General features: G+C 52.6%; 1 protein-coding gene and 1 non-coding gene across 10 annotated transcripts in view; one reads left to right on the top strand and one right to left on the bottom strand.

Moving 5' to 3' along the window:
• Positions 1–15,349, bottom strand: part of P4HA2 (prolyl 4-hydroxylase subunit alpha 2) — a 32,516-nt gene extending 17,167 nt beyond the window's left edge. For 2 of the 9 annotated variants that reach the window (XR_006342672.1, XM_043912159.1), the window contains exons 1-4: positions 6,237–6,336; positions 5,516–5,612; positions 5,080–5,231; positions 1,992–2,129 (exon numbers count right to left, since the gene is read on the bottom strand). Coding sequence is in view for 8 of the 9 variants with exons in the window: in XM_043912159.1 (XP_043768094.1) it covers positions 1,992–2,129; positions 5,080–5,231; positions 5,516–5,612; positions 6,237–6,318 (469 nt within the window). In the remaining variant the exon portion in view is untranslated. The other 7 variants (XM_043912154.1, XM_043912155.1, XM_043912156.1 and 4 more) reach the window with 7 other exon arrangements.
• A 1,307-nt stretch (positions 15,350–16,656) lies between these two features.
• Positions 16,657–16,728, top strand: TRNAW-CCA. Its single transcript has one exon. It is a non-coding gene; the product is annotated as a tRNA-Trp (tRNA).
• Positions 16,729–18,223: the final 1,495 nt, after the last annotated feature.

Here is an 18,223-nt window from a genome sequence, read left to right as displayed (position 1 = left end):
AGGAGAAAGGGGGGCATCCTTGAGTCCTTGTTCACTCTCCATGAACCTCCACAGATCTCTGGCTCTATAGGTGCAGGAACTCAACACTGATGGAGGCAGCATAACACAGATGAGGGGGTTGGACAAAGCAGGGTCTGTGTGGGCCTACCTATGGCACCCAACAGCTGTGTGACTATGGGCAAGTTACTTAGCCTCTCTGATTCTTAGTCTGTTACCTCTAAAAAGAGATAATGCCATCAATTTTAGAGGACTTGTGCCAAGAACTTAAGAAGACGATGTCACATGAAAATGTCTCCTATGAGTCCTCAGAGTGTAATAAACAGTAGTTGTTACCATATGTCTCACAGATACCAAGAATGTCAAGAATGGCTCCCAAACACTCAGTATCTTTCCCAGAAACCAACGTGAAAGTCTGCTCTCTGGAACGTGCTCTCGGGAGAATACCAGTTGAGCTGAATGCTGAAGGGCCATAAAGGTAAACCTGCAGAGTTTGTGGGATGAAACAAAGAAGCCGAGCAGTGATGAAGCTTAGTACAACAGACAAGGAGGCCAGGGAGACGGTACGACGCAAGACCGCAAAGACCACATGTTAAGAGGAATTTGGATTTAGCCCTAAAAGTAAAGGACTGTGAACAGGCTCCCCTGGAGAAGGTGCTTAGGGAGACACCAGGTAGGAACAGCACCCTGGGGAACAACTCCCATCCACCCCTCACTGCCCCTCCAGGATACACATGCGGTTGTTACTGAATGTAAAGGGTCAATGCGCTGGCTGTGGCTCCCTCTTCCCATCAATCATTCTCTTAGCTATAGGGTGAACGGATCCTGCAGGTGCCCCCAGCCACCTTCTCTCTCTGGCCTCCTGGCCTTGGCCAAAATCTGGCTGAGTGAGGATTAAGGAGACATCCCCAGTCTTCCTGTTGGCTCCCTGGGCTTCCCAGTACCAAGGCTCCAGGCTCTGACCAGCCAATAACACAGTTCCTCCCTCTCCCACACACCATGATTCCCTCTGCTGTGCCTCCTACAGGGTCCCCAAGGGTGAGGTGGCCTCCAAGATCTACCAGAGTCTAACGGAATCCCTGGGTTTATTGCCCTTTAATAGCCTCCAAACCCCTACACGCCTTCTTACAAACATACTGAGGCAGCCAGTTGAATTGAAACAGGGCCTGTAAAAGAAATGAGAGAGAGAGGTGCCAAAAGAGAAAGGGCTGCGATCAGCATCTCAGAATTCAAAGGAGGGGAGAACATCAGGAAGAATCAGGCAATTAATATGCTGAACGCTAGTGAAAAGCTAAAGAACATCTGGCCTGAAACCTGTCTACTGGCTTTACCATCCAAGTGGCCCCTGGTGATCTTGCAGGGGCAGGAGCAGCCCAGACTTTGTGTGTTCAGGGGGACACAGGAACCAAGGAAACAGAAAGAGTGTAGATGACTATCCAGTTGCCTAACCAGGAGGGAGAAGAGATCGATCAGCAGCAGAGACTCAAAGGGGCCTGGGATCCTGAGGCCAGGGTATGTAAGATGAGCAAGAACAGAGGTTCTGAGATGAGCTCGGGGGGAAGAGTCCAGAGAGGCAGACACAGAAGAAACAGGGGCAGACTGTAACTGAGGGCACATGGGCCACGGGACAATGAGTTCTTCAGAGATCACTCCTGGGCAAGAGGACCCTGGAGGGTGGGAACAGAAGTGGGTCTGGATACAGACCTGAGCGGTACTCTGGAGACACAGGCCAAGGAGGTCCTGAGCGGCAGCCTTGGCATTCCCTGAGCTGAGAGAGGGGAGGCCTGGGCTGGAGGGCGGTGGTGGGGCAGGGGCTGAGGGGAGGCGGCTGTCACGGACTAGGGGACTGGCACCAACTGGAAACAAGAGAACCATTGCCAGAGGTGATGGCGCACCTGGGGTTAGAGACCATGAGTCAGCAGCGGCTCCAGCCCTATCCAGACGCCATAGTAGACACACGCGCTGGACAGGCTTTGTCTGGAGTGGTGAGTTACCTGGAAGGTCCCCTTTGGAAATTGTATCTGGGTCCAGTTTGTATGTGTCCTGAAGTCTCATCAAGGCCTTGGCGGCTCCTGTTTCATCTTCATCGGTGGGGAAGAACTGTCGCTGCACCGACAGGTTTGCAATAAAATCTTCCAAAGGAGAGAGTGAGAACAAAAGGTTACCTCCATCCAGGGACAGAATTTCACCTGGAGCCAGACAGGCACCCAAAGGAAGATCTCTGGCTAGTGCAATTCTTTGCCCCTTCCCACGAGGGCCATTTCCCCTTCCTCCAGGAAGCCCATCCTAGTGGCTCCAATTCAGGGAGACTTCTCCTTTCTTACTCCTCACTGTACCAACTGCCTGTGCTGCTCATCTGAACTGAACAGAACGGCCCCCTCATACTAATTAGCATGTGGGAGTCTGAGAGTCTTGGCTCCAAAGCACTCAGATCTGGTGGAGACAGAAGGGACAGAGAGGTAACTGACGGGGACACAGGAAAAGACTAAGGGGGGAGTTGCTGACCACTCAGCAGAAAACCAACCACACGGTAAACCTTGATTTAGGATTATTAGGCCGGCCAGGTAATCACAAACTCCTGGCCCACATCTCAGATGGAGGAGCCCAAGGGACAGAAGAGAGCCCGGCTGGCCACTCATTCCTGACCACTGGTCCTAATCATCCAGAAAGGTAATGATGACAGTCCTAGAGGTGTATGGCGCGATCCCCTCACCAAGATTAGGGATCAGAGGATCATCTGAGCAGGCCAAGTACTGAGATGGGCCACACATGCCCTGTTGTGCGTGATTCCCCTGCCAGACCACACCGGCCTGCTCTGCTCACTAGGATAATTCCTGCCACTGCGACTCACATTGAGCTCAGGGCATAAGCTCCCTGACTGTGGTGCTCAAGACTACAGCCCCGAGTCTGGGAGAACCCTAACCACAGAAGCAACCAAAGGAGCTATTTTGTGACTCCAAGACCCAGCTGTAAAGCAAGATAGACATTTCCTGCAATCTCAGGACTTCAAGTGGGGGCCAGGCTCTCCCATGCTGATTTAGGGGCTTCACCTGTGCTCAGGAGCTGAGAATTGGAAGGGGAACGCCAAGGCCATTTCTTTTCTGGCCTCTTCCCACAGCACCCACAACCTCAGGCACAAACATCCACTTCTAGCCACGCCTGAGGACCCAGGAGCCAAAATGCTGCAACCCTGTCTCCTCCATGGCTGCATGGTCAGGGACATTAAGAGTTTACAATCCAGAGAGAAAAAAATGCTTTCCAGAAAAAGCCACATTGTTAGTGTTATTTCCCTGCCTCCCCACTCCACATTTCAGGGGCAAGAGCTCTGAAAGAAAGAGGTAAAAACAACCTACTGCTCTCTGGGGCTGTCCTATCTCCCTCTGGGTAATTATAAGGTTTTCCAAAGGAACCAGATGTTGATGGTGGGGGCTGGGTATGGAGAATAAGACTGGAGAGCAGGAGATCATCTGGGCGGGCTTATTCTCCTGCGGTGCAGGCAGAATGGCCAGTTCTGAGCTACAGGCCCAGGCTGGGAGGCAGGGTCTGGGAAAGACAGCCACGGCTTCTGGAGGCAGTGAGCTCACTGGGCACAGCTCCAGCCCGGCTGAGTTCACCAATCCCTCCCTAGAGGCCACTCTGCTCCCAGCCAAGCCAAGCCCAGCCCGGTCTGGCCACAAGGGCTAAAACGCCTCAGCTTGAGAGACAACGAATCTGAGGTTAATCAGCACTTCCAACGCAGGGGGGAGAGGCAGTGGGTCCAGGGGGGCTGGGCCCAAGGCTGGAATCAGAAGGGCCCACCTCCAGGCCTGCCCCACCATCTGCTGCTAAGAGGAAAATATTAGAGCATAGGAAGTACTATCACAGTAAAAGCACTAAGCAGAGCTGAAGTTTTTTTAAAAAAAGTTCATACTCGGACCTGCAAATCCCACTTATGGGAACTGATCATAAGGAAATAATCAGAGGTGGGCAGATAGATAGGGGTAAGATTGCTGATAACTTGGGAACAATTCCATGTCCACTGACGACCATTTTCACACTTCATCAGTGTGACGTATTACTGCTGCTGCTGCTGCTGCTAAGTCGCTTCAGTCGTGTCCGACTCTGTGAGACCCCATAGACAGCAGCCCACCAGGCTCCCCCGTCCCTGGGATTCTCCAGGCAAGAACACTGGAGTGGGTTGCCATTTCCTTCTCCAGTGCATGAAAGTGAAAAGTGAAAGTGAAGTCAGTTCAGTCGTGTCCGATTCTTAGCGACCCCATGGACTGCAGCCTACCAGGCTCCTCCACCCATGGGGTTTTCCAGGCAAGAGTACAGGAGTGGGTTGACATATTACTGAGCCAGACATTAAAATCACGTGGCAGAAGAACATTTAAAAAACATACACAGCAGTTGAAAAATTCAGGAAAACAGTATAAGCTTATGTCACAAATCTGCCAATGGATTTGTCTTCTTTCTAAAAGATATGAATGGGAATGAATTTAGAGGAGGCCCACGCCCCCATCACTTAGCCCACTTAACCTTTGTTAATTTGTTTGGTCCCTCAAACATTCCCTGGTATGGTTCCATTTTATACACGTGTAAAAAAGACTAGGATTTTAATAGTGATTATCATCAGACAATTGGATTAAAAACTGTAATTTTCTTATATGATTGTTTTTGTTTTCCAACTTATCTAGAAAAATGTATTACTAAAGCATAATTAGAAAAAAGTCACTACCCCCCACCCCAAAAGGGACACCAAAACACTAGAAAAAGGCAAGAACTGATTTTTTTTTGGCCATGCTGTGTGACATTCAGGATCTTAGCTCCCTGACCAGGGATCAAACCCATGCCCTCCTGCAGCAGAAGCACAGAATCCTAACCACTGGACCACCAGGAAACTTCCAAGAACTGATTATTATTAATATCACAATTGAAAGCAAGGACAGCCAATCGCCAGGTCCCCAGAGATAAGAGCAGCTGCTGTCCGCACACTGCATGTGCACACCAACATCCTGAACCAGGACCGGCTCAGACCCACACACCGCAGGCGCAAGCCCAGGATCGCAGCAGCTCACGAAACCACCGCTCACAGCCCCTCACCTGCGGCTGAGTTCTGCAGGACAAGGTCCTCCAGCGCAGGCCAGTCCGTGTTTAGCCGCTTCACCAGTTTATAGGCATTCACAGGGTGGGCCAGGTAGCCCTCAGGGTCAGCAGCTGACTTGCTGGTCAGGGCTTCCATTTTGTCGGCCCAGCTGTAGAACCACAGAAAAAGGTTCTAATACACCCATTCGCATGGATCTTGACCTATGGTAATTTTCCTGGTGAGGTTCAGAGGATCTCTATCCAGAAAGGAAAAAGCAGCAATCCTCAGCCCACATATTTAGCTACTCTGGGGGACTGGCATGAAGTAAAACCCAGGCCAGGCCCATACTGCCCCCTCAAGGGCTTCCTCTTATGGGCACCCTGGGGGGGTTCCTGGTGGGGGCTCCTGCCACCCTGGTTCAGGGTGGCTGTGGGGACTCAGGACATCAGACACCTCTTAATCTTGGAGAGCTTGGCTTCCTCCACCAGGATGTACTCCTTCAGGGACTGCACCAGGTCCTTTTCTGCATAAATCAGGTCTGTCATGTGTCCTGGAAGGGAGAGATAAAAGGGCCAGTAAGAAGTGGGTGAGGGACATCCAGCTCCCAACCTTAAGGCAAAAGACGTCGGCACAGAGGCAAGCTGAGCCAGGCGCATGTCAGCCCTCTTGGGGTCATGGGGGCCTAGGGTTAAAGGAGGCCTAGGCACTCATATGGTCCTGGCCCCCAGCTTTAGGAAGAGAGAGGCAGAGGCTCCAAGCAGATGGTAAGTGCCCTGAGGACACCTTAAGGAAGAAACCCTGAATCTCACTCTCCCACTGTTGCCCAGCTGGGTCATGTTCCTGGGACAAGGATGTCTGAGGGGCTTCTCTGCTCAGAACCATTCTCTAGTCCAGGAGAAAGTTGGACAGAAAGGCCGGGCAGCCCGGGAGCAGCCTGCACTTTCCAGGGTGGAGGCCCAGCTGAGACGGCCACCTACCTACCAGGAAGGACATCCAGGTCATCAGGAGTCAGAGGTGGAAACAGCAGCTCTGCAAGCCTGACTCTCCCCAGATCTGATTAAAACCAGTGGACGAGGCCACCCCACCCTGAAGGAGAACAGGCCTCAGGCAGTGCCATCCCCTGGCACTTGAGCCAAGGACTGCCCAGGCAGACGATAGTCCTATTGGCACATACCAATAGAAGTGAAGAATTCAGCCTGCACGCAGCCCAGGACACCAAACCAGGCCACCAGCAATGTGGACTCCCAGGGTTTCATGGTCACAGAGGGCAGTGTCTGCAAGGCATTCAGTGATAGTCATTAGATCAACAATGGTAAAAAGCAACTTAGGAGAGGACACATACACATGTGCACATACACATAGACATTCAAACGTGCCAGACTCTGACCCAGCACATGGAAGTTAAGGAAGATATTCAGGATCACCAGTGGAAAGACACCAGGGTGTAGAACCAGGGATCTTCACTTAATTCTGTCCCCTGCTCTGGGAGTCTGAGTGGCCATGGGAGAGACTCTGCCCTCTCAACTTCTGATAACCACTGACAACATGCGAAGGCTAAATGGGGAGGAGGGACAGTCACCCCTGGTTCTAAGGGTCTGTCAGTTCAAGATTCTGACCCAGACCTCTTCTCTGTCTTTCCTTCCAACACAGGTGCCAGGACACTGCCGGGTGCTGAGGACCCAGATGTAACACACCGCCCGTGGGCAGAAAGAGAACCGAACACAACAAGCGCCCCGCCCCCCGGGGGGGCGGGGTGGTCCACACCCAAAACAAGGTATACAGCAGATGGTCAGCCAGAAGAGAAATCAAACTGCTCCCTGCTGGTCTGCATCTGGCCATGGTGAGAGCAGGCTGGGCAGACACTGCTCTTCCTGCATCGAGGCTGCTCGGGAGACACTGTCCTCATGGAGAATCACCATTCGCAAATATTTACTGTGCCAGGCACTGAGCTAGGCGCTTTGGATACAAAAATGAATCAGCCGCACAGGGCCAAAACCTTAGACTGGGCTGGGCTGCTGACATAAGTAAGAGGCTGTCTTCCCATCAGCCTAGAAATAGCCAGACGCAGCTCTGAAGGCAGAAGGCACACCATGGGGCAAGCCCACTGGCAGTGGACCCAAGTATACAACGTAAGCTTCAGACATCATCTCCCAGCTGGGCCACGCGGCCCGGAGCACGCAGGAGGTACATTCACCCGAACGCCAGTTCTGCCAGTCCCTCTTCTTCCTGCTCTACTTCAGCCAAGCCCCACTGGAAATTTACTGAGAGAAAACAAGGAAAATAAAGGAAGTACAAAGGCTTTCCCTCCAAACTGCAAGCCTTATCTGACAGAATTCTAAGGCTGAGCTGACTAATGCCAGCTCATCAGTTTTTTGCCTGCAACGGCTGATTGGACGCACAGTCACACCCATCATTCCTCACTTCACCCTTCCAGGAGAAATTCCAATCCCCTGTGGCTCCCAGCTAGGCTCAGAGAAGCCCAACCACGACCCTCAACCCCAAACGGGTTCCTGTATGAAGAAGAGGGGGGCATCCCTGATGACTCAGCTTGTAAAGAATCTGCCTGCAATGTGGGAGACCTGGGTTCGATCCCTGGGTTGGGAAGGTCCCCTTGAGAAGGGAAAGGCTACCCCTTCCAGTATTCTGGCCTGGAGAATTCCATGGACTTTATAGTCCATGGGGTCACAAAGAGTTGGACATGACTGAGCAACTTTCACATGAGGAAGGGGAGAGGATAAGTGAGTGCCCCCCTTTACCCCCTGCCAAATGTATGCCAAGCTGACAGCGCCCTAGGTGTCAGGGGCCCAGAGATACACAGGACAAGAGTATTCAGCCCAGAACCTGCTGCAGGGTAGGGAGGAAGGGCTAAGGGGTCCACTATAAACTTAGGGCAGTAGAGGAAAGCAAGTCCCTGAGAAGAGGTGACAGGGCCCTGTCCAGCCCCAAGGGAGAGCCCAGACCCTCCTTTTTCTAGTCACAGATCTGCTCCCAGACCTCAGCACCCTGCATCCACCACCAGGATTCTAGAAGGCCTGTCCTCTTGCTTACATAAGACCCTTTCTCAGGGAATGGGGTCTACTCCTTGTACTTCAAGAGGCTTCATCAGCTTAAGAGAGCACCTTCTGTACACATGTAGGGAGGGAACAGTAAAAACCCAGAGCCAGGAGGCTGTGTCTGCAGACAATAAGGGATCAGCCAACTGCCTGTCAGGCTGGGGTGATGGGAGAATAGTACCCAGGCAGGAGGCCAGACTACACACGGCTGGAAAGTGGGAGGCAAGGGTCACCGTTTGTCCCTTGTTCCATCACCAGTTGCAGTGGCATGCCTCCTCATGGATCAGATAACAAATTTAAGGAAGGGAGAAACCTCATTGTTTCTTTCAAATTGGTGATACTGGCCACGGTTCATGCTTTATAGCACTCACGAAAATACAGCCAGGTTCCTTCATTACATGAATACCAGCTGTCATTTCTCTGGAATGTGCTATCTGGCTTAGACTGAGACTATCCACGAATCCCAGTCTGGAGGCAGAGCCCAAAGAATCACAGATGGGTTTCTGGGCGACCAAGGGCTTACAAAGTCCTGTTCTGACAGAGGAGGGGGCTGACGATCCTGCTGGCCCAGACACCGAGGCACTCCCACGCAGCCCCCGGACCACTCAATCTAAACTGTCACCCCATCCCATTTCTCCTGAACACTAATTTGTATTAGGTGTACAAAAGGTCATCTAATCAGGGTCAGGTTGGCAGGCGGCAGTCTCCAAGGACTGGGGTCACAGTGTCACCTGCATGCCCCCCATGCCATCACATACCTATACCAGAGCTTGCTGATGACAGACTAAGTGGGTGCCTATATGCCCGCCAGTGCTGCCAGAAGCCCTCCAGGAACCCTCAGAAATCCACAGTGAATAGGCCTAGAAGTGGGCAACACTGAGCCCCCTTGTATGAAAATAAAGTAGCAGCAAGCCTGAGCAGAAAACCCATACTGAGTTTTATGTAAGCTGCATCCCGAGTTTTGAACAAACTCTGGCCCATACCTGGCACCCAACAAAAAGGAAAACCTCACCACAGATTTGTTCGTGCCAGGAAACTGTAACATCAGAAGATGTTACATTTCTTCCATACAATGGATGGTTATGGACTGTGTAGGAATGGATACTGTACGCTTTTTAATACCAAGAGAAGACCAAAGCATCTTGTTAAGTGAGAAAAATAGGCTCCCAAACAATATATACTCTATGCTTTCATTTTTATAAAGAAAAATTTTTATATATGGAAATTTACATACCTACATATATATGTAAGCAGGGAGTCATAAATCTAGTTGTTATCTTGGTGAAATAATTCTATTTTTCTCTTTATGTTTATTTGTATTTCCTAATCTTTCCACAAGAAGTTCTACGGGAAACTTGAAATATACTTTATATAATATCTAAAATGAGAAGAAAATAAAGCAAGCCCTCTCCAATGGACTCCAGGAGACCCAGCAGCCTGAGTTGGGGCCCTCACAGGGAGGTCCTTCAAAGCCTGCCAACACGCTAGCGACAATAATTCACCCACCAGGCAACCGGCACTATTTCTAAGCACAGGGCAGTTCCAAGACACACAATCACAGGCCCCGGCAAGCTGGCTCTTTGGAGAGGACATTCACAACGGGGCCAAGCAGCCATGAAAAGATGTTTCCAACTGCAAACCAGCAGCGTCCTCAGCTTCTCCCCTTACCTCATCAGGCAGGAACCTATGCCAAGCTCCCAGCTGCAAACCAAATACAACAGCTTGAGTTTTAACAATGTATTTAACAGCCTAGAGACAGAACATGGGTATGCCAAGAACAAACAGGTCTCGTTTGGCTCCGAACAAGAGGATGCCTGCCTTCTGTGAAGGGGCAAGATCTGCCTGAACAGGGCTCCCTCCAGTGGCCTCGCCTCCTGGTCGTGTGGCCAACTCTACGTGGCACAGTCAAGAGAACCTGCGTGCTCAACCGAGCAAGAGTTGACAGAGGCTCCAGAGGCCCGACCACCTATGCACATGGATGTCCACTGAGGCCCATGAGCTGCTCTCCCTGGCACCCCAGGGGAGGGATGAGAGGTGCCCGACTCTCCTCACCTGATATCATGCCTCAACTATCACCCTGATCTGAACCACCCCTAAGTCCTTCTTACTGCCATATTGGCCCCTGCCTGCACTGGACTCCCATCTTTGCGGCCTCCCTCCCACCTCTGCTCTACAAAGTAGCCAGCACGGCTTACTGCATCCCCTCCTTTGGTCTCTCTCTCGGTAAGAACCCTCCAAAGGCTCTCCACTGTTCTCAGAACAAAGTCCAAATTCCTTAGCACTTTTTGACTCTGCATGACCTGGCCCTACAGCCCTCTCCAGCCCCATCTCATGACTCCAGATTTCATACCTTCAACAACCACATCACATGAAAAACAGCCTCCTTCACTGAGAACCTAAAGAAGCCTAGATGATCCTGCATACCTCTCCTTATGCAGCTGTCCCTCAGGATCCACACGGGATTGGTTCCAGGAGACCCCACAGACACCAACATCCACAGATGCTCAAGTCCCTTATATACTAAGCATCATATAGTAAGCCTTCCGCATCGATGGGTGTCACGTCTGCAGATAGGGAGGGCTGACCGCAGTTTCTCTATCCAGCACCTGGACATGCTGACTTGTATTACCCACCTGGGTACCCTCAAAACCACAAGGCTCCTGCTTCAGTAACTAGACAACAACGTAGCAGAAAAGGCTGTACAAATCAACACGCAAAAGCCAGCTGGGTTTTCAGTCAGAGTCTTGGCACAGACTCGGCAGTCTAGGCAAGACTAACTTATCAGGAACCACGGGAAAGAAGAAGACCCACACTCAGCTCTGCTGGATGCAACAGGAGGACCACCTTGTACTCTCCTGGCCTCACCTGCCTCCTGGGCCACCTGCTCTACCTCAGACCCAGTGAAGGACACTGCGCAGGCTCCAAATCTCAGACCCTTCCTGCAACTTCTAAACTCCAGTGAAGTGCCTTGCTGGCCTCTCTGGGGACTGCTAGAGGGCCTGGGAGTGCAATTGAGGACTGGGCAGGGTTGGGGGCGGTGGGCGGAAATAACTCCTCCTTGGGCAACTGTGACCAATGAAGAACAGACACAAGAGGACATCAGCATGTAAATCCCCTCTCCAGGCCTCCAGGGAGAAGCAGCAGAGCCCACCCAGAGATGTCCTGCACAGCTGAACAACTAGAGCACCTCTCTGCAGACTAGCCAGCTTGCTACAGCACCACCTGGGATTTGCTTCCCTTCCTTCTCTTACCCTTACTTACTTACCTCTCTCTTAACTTACCCTACTCTCTTACCCTTCTCTTATTCCCTTACCCTTGCTACTTTGCAAGTGTACCTTCTAACAAAGCATCAAGTACTTAAGCTGTCTTTTCTGGGAACTAGGCTAAGCTAACCACTATTCATGTTTCCAAAAATCTTTCACTTCTACCAACACCTTGTAAACTAGATAGATTTTCATCCCCATTTCAGATAGAGACATGTAAAATACATAACTGAAGCTGCTCAACTCACATGCTATAGCAAATCAATGGCAGAGTTCAGACGCAAAGCCAAAACATATCTTCCACTATTTATTGCTGCCTTCAATCCTACTCAGTAACATCTGTTGCCATATAGCATCCTAAGGACTTCCCAAAAGGAGGAGTCTCACTGTGGCCTAGCAGAACAGGCTTGCCCAAGTCAAAGACTTTATTGTGGTTCACAAAGCAGCCTTATGATATCCATAGCTGGATCCCACCAGAAGGCAGACAGCAACATGGGCTCAGAAAGACAGGAACATGGTGCCTCCAGTTCAAGTGAGCAGTCACTCCAGCCCAGACATCACAGCATTCACAGATGACCAAGTGGCCCAGCTCATGACAAGACAATACAGGCAGGCACACCAACCCTGGAGTCAGATCGTCCCAGAGTTAAACCTCAATTCCACAATCACTTCCAGGTTTCAGAATCTTAGACAAGTTACAGTCTAAGGAGTTACAGTTCCAAGTTACAGTCTCAGTTTTCCCATCTATTTAACAGTGATAACATCTCATAGGGCTGTTCTGAAGACTGAATGTAATGACAGATGTCAGCGGGCAGCCTAGCACCAGGCACAACTTCCACCAGTCATCAGCAACAGACCTGGAGCAGCTGACCCCTGGAGAGAAAGAAGGTCCAGTCTGTGAGACAGTGAAGACGAAAACAAAACAGAAATTGGAGAACCTCCTTGTCCCAAGAGTGTCAAAAGAGATTCAGGGGAGGGTGGAGTCAGGCCTAAAGCAGCACACTGACCATCAGGAAGTTAACTTTGAAAACTGGCCAATCACTGGCTCTCTCACCAAGGAAGGAAAGTTCTCTGGCAAAAAACAGGTGACCAGACCTGTCCTCTGCAATCTCACCTATTTCTATGTCTCTAACCTGCACACTCTGAGTTCCTACAAATAGCAGGCCTCAGGATCATGGCCACACCCTGGGCCCTCAGGAGTGCCAGGTACAGAGCAGGGTATAGTCTAGCAAACACTTCCTGAAACGTCTAGAGCAGATGCTGGTCTGCGATCGGAGTCACATCCAGTGATCTGGAGAATTCACTACCCAAACATTTATAACCCTCTGCCCTGCAATGACACCACTTAAACACATACTTTTTCCTAGATCTCCAAGAAGTCTAATCCATACTTTTCAACCCCCTCTGCTCCTTCTGAGAATAAAAACTATATCCTTCATTCCACATCTGCAGCTCAAACCCCAGCGACCACAGGGGCCACCAGCCCTCTCTGCTCAAGAACAGACTCACGTCCCACCCTGGTGCACTTCAGAAGTCCAAAAAAACTGCTAGATTTTTCGAAGTTAAACTCTCACTCCAGCACCCTGTCTGGGCTTGCACGTGCCTGCATCACAGCATTTCCTGCCAACCTCCATCTGCATAAAATTAAACTTTAGACAGATCCCAGGAACCAGGGACACACCCAACAGCCCAACGCACAGCATGGCCAGCGTGGCCACACACTGGCCAAGGTCTTAACATCCAGTCTCAGGCCCTCCCAAGGATGTGGGAGGGCAGAGTCAAAAAGGGAGGTTCTCTCATGAAATGAGCAGACCCTAGATTTGCTACCCTACTCATTTCTCAGGGTTGTACCCATGCAGTAGCTCCTCGTGAGCGCTCATACTCTGAGCTCCTCCCTGGCATGTGACCAGCTGCCAGCAACAAGCAGCAATCTCAGAGAGATTATGAGTTACCCATGGGCAAGGATTATACCACCGTCACTGCCTCCTCTCCCTCCTCCCTCATTCCAGCCCCAGGCACACTTTAAGCAAAAGCCCAGCACACAGGAGATACTCCAGGAATGAACAGAGATTGGCCAGGCTAAAACAGTGACAAAGTAGGCACTCTCCGGGGTACGCCATTTCAGAGCACGAGACAGGATAGAAGGGCCTATCACAAGCCACAGACAATGCTCAGTTGCCACCATGTCTGCCTGCAGATCTCTCAGAGAACTAGGGTGGCCCAGCACGACAGCATCTCTGGGATGAGGCCCCCAGCCAACTCACCCCATCTTTGCTACGTGGCTTCCCTGGCTGGGCCATACAGTGGACAGAGTCGGCTGTCTACAAAAGGCTCAAGAATAACAGGATTCAAAGCCCAAACATCCTATGAGTAGGGAGAAGTGAACAGAGCCGCTGGACCTGGAAACCCAGAACAAAGTGAGAAACTGCAGCCTGGAAGCTTCAGGGACTGTCTGAGCACAAGCCAAAGGAAACCACAGTTCATTCAACAGAGAATTAAATCATGGAATCTGCTATCCCAGATATGACGTGGGCAGCAGGTTGCAAAACCGTTCTCTAAATTCTTAGGTGGACAGTGGATCTCTGCCAAATCAGGAACATCTGAGAATACCCTAAGCTGCAAAGCAATGTTCCCCAACTCTTGATCTCCAGGATCTCCTCCAAAAGGGCTGAGGTTGTTGAGCTTCAGATGGTTTACATCAAGCAGCACAAGCCTCAGGTATATCACTCTACAGCAGAAGACACCAGCCTCAGCCTTGGGAGGGACTTTGATATTTTTCTCCATCTTAAGGGTGTCAATTAGAAGACAGAGACCAGGGGCCTGTGCCCTGGAAAAGGAAACTCCCACATCCACATTCACGCAGCAAGGGTTCACTGAGCACCCTCCACATACAGGACACAATACCAGGCACTGTCCTCTCACTTAACGTTCTCTGGACAGGGTCTCTAGGCAGCTATCCACTAAAGTATCCCTTTCCCCATTTCCTTGCTTCCTCTAGAGTGCCCAGGTCAGCTTCCATTCACACAGGCTGTTCTGTCTGGGTTACCCTTTATTCAACCTTCATCTGACCACTCCAGGTCATGGGTCACCTCCTCCAGGAAGTCCTCTGGCCTGAAGCATCCTGTCCTCTACCAAGTACCCACAGTCCAGTGCTCCCTCTGAGCACACCACTCACCACACTGACCCGGGCCTGGCCTTTCCTGGTCGCTAGTCCGCGTGCCCCAGTGGGCCAGCAACTCCTTGGAGTTTCTGATAACACTGAAGGGTTCGTTTCTTGAATTAGTTAACCAGTTACAAGTCTCCGCGGCTGCTGAGGCAAAACTGGAGAGGAGGGGAAAAAGAAAAAAACTTTATCATCCAATAGCCTGTCTTAATGGGAACCAAACAGGGCCAAGGCTACAGACTCCCAAGCCTCTGGATGGAAGAAGGTGGACTAACACCAAACGGCCCCTAGAGGCCTGCCCGGCTCCCCCTGCCTCCTCCAAGCTCCGGGTGTCCTCGGGCCGGGCCGCCCCTTCCCGGGAGCCTGACCCTCGGGGCAGCCACGCTCCCCACCCGGTCCGGCCGCCCCGAGGGGACCGGCAGGAAGGGCGCCGCTGACCTCACCGCCCTTAGCTCGGGGAGGGGACTCGGCGGCTGGACAGGAACCCACGCGGGTGCAGAACCAGGGCGGAGGGCGCGGGGCTGCGGCCCGGACGGCGCGACCCCCGGCCCCCAGCTCCCGGCCCCGCGCGGGCAGAAGGTTCGGCCCGGTGACCCCGGCCGGTGCCCGAGCCCCGCGGCGGACCGGGCTGCCAGGCGGGCGGGACGCTCACCCGGACACGCGCCGCTCCCGGCGTTTCCAGAACCTCCCGCGGCGGCGCCGGGCCCGCTCGGCACCTCCTCCTGGGCGGCTCCGCCTCCCGCCGCTGCCCGGCTCCGCCCGCTTGAGCCGCCGCCACGTCCCCACCTCCCTCTCCCTCCCGGCTCCCCACCTCCCGCCCACCCCCAACCCCGCGCCCCCCGCGCGTCCCAGGCCCCCGGTTCCGCGCCCCGACAGCCTCAGCCAGGAGGCGCCACCGCCGGCGACCCCCGGGAAGACCCGGGCCGCCCGGCCGCGCGGGAGCGGGGAGCGGGCCCGGGACCCGGCGGGGGCCGGCCGCCCGCGCCCTTCATGCGGCCGGCCGCTCGCCGCACGTACGCGGCGCCCGCCTCCCCTCGGCGCTCCCTTGTGGGACTCTGCCCGCCCTCCTCCCCCGCCCCCTGGGCTGCTAGAGAGGCGCGCACGACCCGATCTTAGCGCGGTGAGGGGAGCATCCCTGGATGCTGGCCGACTCCCCTGGCCGCAGCTCAGGCCCGTTTCCTCGGTGGTCCTGCTGGATTACCGCTCCTACCCTCGCCTCCCCATCATCATCACCATCAGGTGACGGGGGGTGGGGTCATCCGGCCCTGGAGCTGGATTATCAGGGGTTATCAGGGAAGGGGACAGTGGATAAGGACCTGAAAAAGATCTGGGATCCACACCCAGGACCAGGTTCCCAAAGGGATTCAGGCTGTCCCCAGCTCCTGGATCCGTCACTTCTGGTGCTGAAATGTGTGGCTGAATAGGTTGATGAGAAGGGAGACCGTCAAAGACCGATCTAAGCGGGGCGGGGGGGGGGGGGGGGGGGGGGGGGCACACTGGAGTCAACCTTTGTTTTTCCCAAGCCTTTACATACAATACAGGCCAAAAATAGTGGACGCCACCTTCAGCCAATCCAGCCTGGGAGCGAGTGAAGGCAGGGATGCAGGCCTGAGCTAGCGGAGGCCCTGGCCACAGAGCAGGTTCCCACGCCTGCTCTGTGAACCTTTCTGCTGATGAATGAGGGGAAACACTGTCTGAGAATCTCATCAGGGAGCTAGCCCGGAGTGGGAGGTGCCCAGCCTCCGCCCAGACCAGTGTGGGGATATTCCCTGTGGCACACCGTCCAAGCTGGCAGCCCAGACCTGGGGAAGGCCTGAGCACACACAGAAATACACACAACACACATAAAACACGGAGGGAACCACTGTTCCGGCCTTCCTCAGGCACCAGCTGATCTCCCCAAAGCTCAGCTAAAACCAAACAGAGAGACTTCCTGCCTCTACTGTACCCTGTTATACCACGGGAGCCTCCCTCTGTCTGCCCAGGTCCTCCCATCCTCTCCCCCTTCTCAGGAGCTTGCTGGACAGACCATCCCTTCTCTCTCTTGAATGTTCAACCTCCTCCTCTCAAATGGATCCACCCCCTGACCTATAAATATCCACAGGCCTTGGGACCTCCTTGGTAGTCCAGTGACTAAGACTCCTGCTCCCAATGCAGGGGGCCCAGGTTCAATCCCTGGTCAGGGAACTAGATCCTTTGTGCTGCAACTAAGACCCAGTGTAGCCAAATAAATAAATATTAAAAAATATATATTTTCAGGCCTCTACTGTGGAAACAATAGAGGGCTTCCCTTGTGGCTCAGCTGGCAAAGAATCTGCCTGCAATGTGGGAGACCTGGGTTCGATCCTTGGGTTGGGAAGATCCTCTGGAAAAGGAAAGGCTACCCACTCTAGTCTTCTTGCCTAGAGAATTCCATGAACTGTATAGTCCATGGGGTCGCAAAGAGTCAGACACTGAGCAACTTTCACTTTCTCTCTGGAAACAAGCCCTCACCAGCTACTGCAGTATCTCTCTCCTTCTCGACCACAGCAAAATTTTCTGAAAGAGCAATCTGTCCTCACTTTTCTCCCAAACCTCAGAACCCTGCAGTGGGCCTTCTGTCCCCCTCGCAAGACCAAACAAACTCTCCATAACTTCCAAGTCTAAATTCAACAGCCCACTCTCCAGTCCTCATTTGACAAAGCCTCCCGCACCACCTGACACCCTAGCAGCCTTTGGTCACTGCCTCCCGGAAACACTCTCGTCCCACACTATCCTCTCTGGCCATGTCTGCCCATTTGCGTCCCCACCTCATCCCCCTCTGTCCCCATTAGTCAGTAAAGGTTGGGGGTTCCCTAGAGTTCAGGCCTAGGCACTCTATTTTCCTAGTCTCTTTCTAGAACTTCTTCCTATACACAGAGGAAGCACACTTGTCTCTCTACCCTTCCTTGCCCCTGACTCCTGAACTCTAGACTGGCTGCACAATCTACATCTCTGCTGAGTGTCCACAGGTTCCTCAGTAAAAGCATGCCCAAGGTGGAGTTCATGCTCTCTCCCCTTCTCCTGCTCCATGCCTCACTGGGGAACCCCCCACCCCCACCCCCAGTTACCTCACTGGAAGCCTGGGAATCACCCTCAGCATTTCCCTCTTCCCTGGCTGTGTCCTTCCGTATCCCACGTCTGTTCAATCCTACCACCTAAATCTCTCTCTAATTCACTTATTTTTCTCCATCCTCTTTCTTTTTTTTAATATATAACCATGGGATGCCATCCTTTAATAACTTGGCACAGGCATCTAGATATCAAAGAGATGTGTACTTAAAAAAAAATGCAAAACATGAGAGATGAGAATTAAGTTTTATTTGGGACAAAATGAGGACTGCAGCCCGGGTCTCCATCTTCTTGCCCTTGAATGACTGCAGCAGTTTCCCAGCTGACTGCCCCCCTCCATTGTTTCCTCCCGTCTCTCTTCCATACAGTGACCTCCTCCGAATGCAGCTCTGAACCCATCACTTTCAGCTTAGTAAACTGCATTGTTCTCAGGAAAAAAAATCCTCAAAGTGACCTACAAGGCCGCGAATGGTTTGGCCCCTGCTCACTTCTTGAACCGCACTGACCTTCCCCTCCAGTCCCTCTAACTGGCCATTTTCCCCTCCCCAGGCCTTTGCACATTCTTTTCTTTCTCTCTTGGAAAATGTCCCTC

The sequence above is a fragment of the Cervus elaphus genome, chromosome 9 (assembly GCF_910594005.1).
Source record: "Cervus elaphus chromosome 9, mCerEla1.1, whole genome shotgun sequence".
NCBI classification, from domain to species: Eukaryota; Metazoa; Chordata; class Mammalia; order Artiodactyla; family Cervidae; genus Cervus; species Cervus elaphus.
The sequence above is the reverse complement of the archived record's forward strand: the minus strand, read 5'-3'. Positions and strand labels throughout refer to the sequence as shown.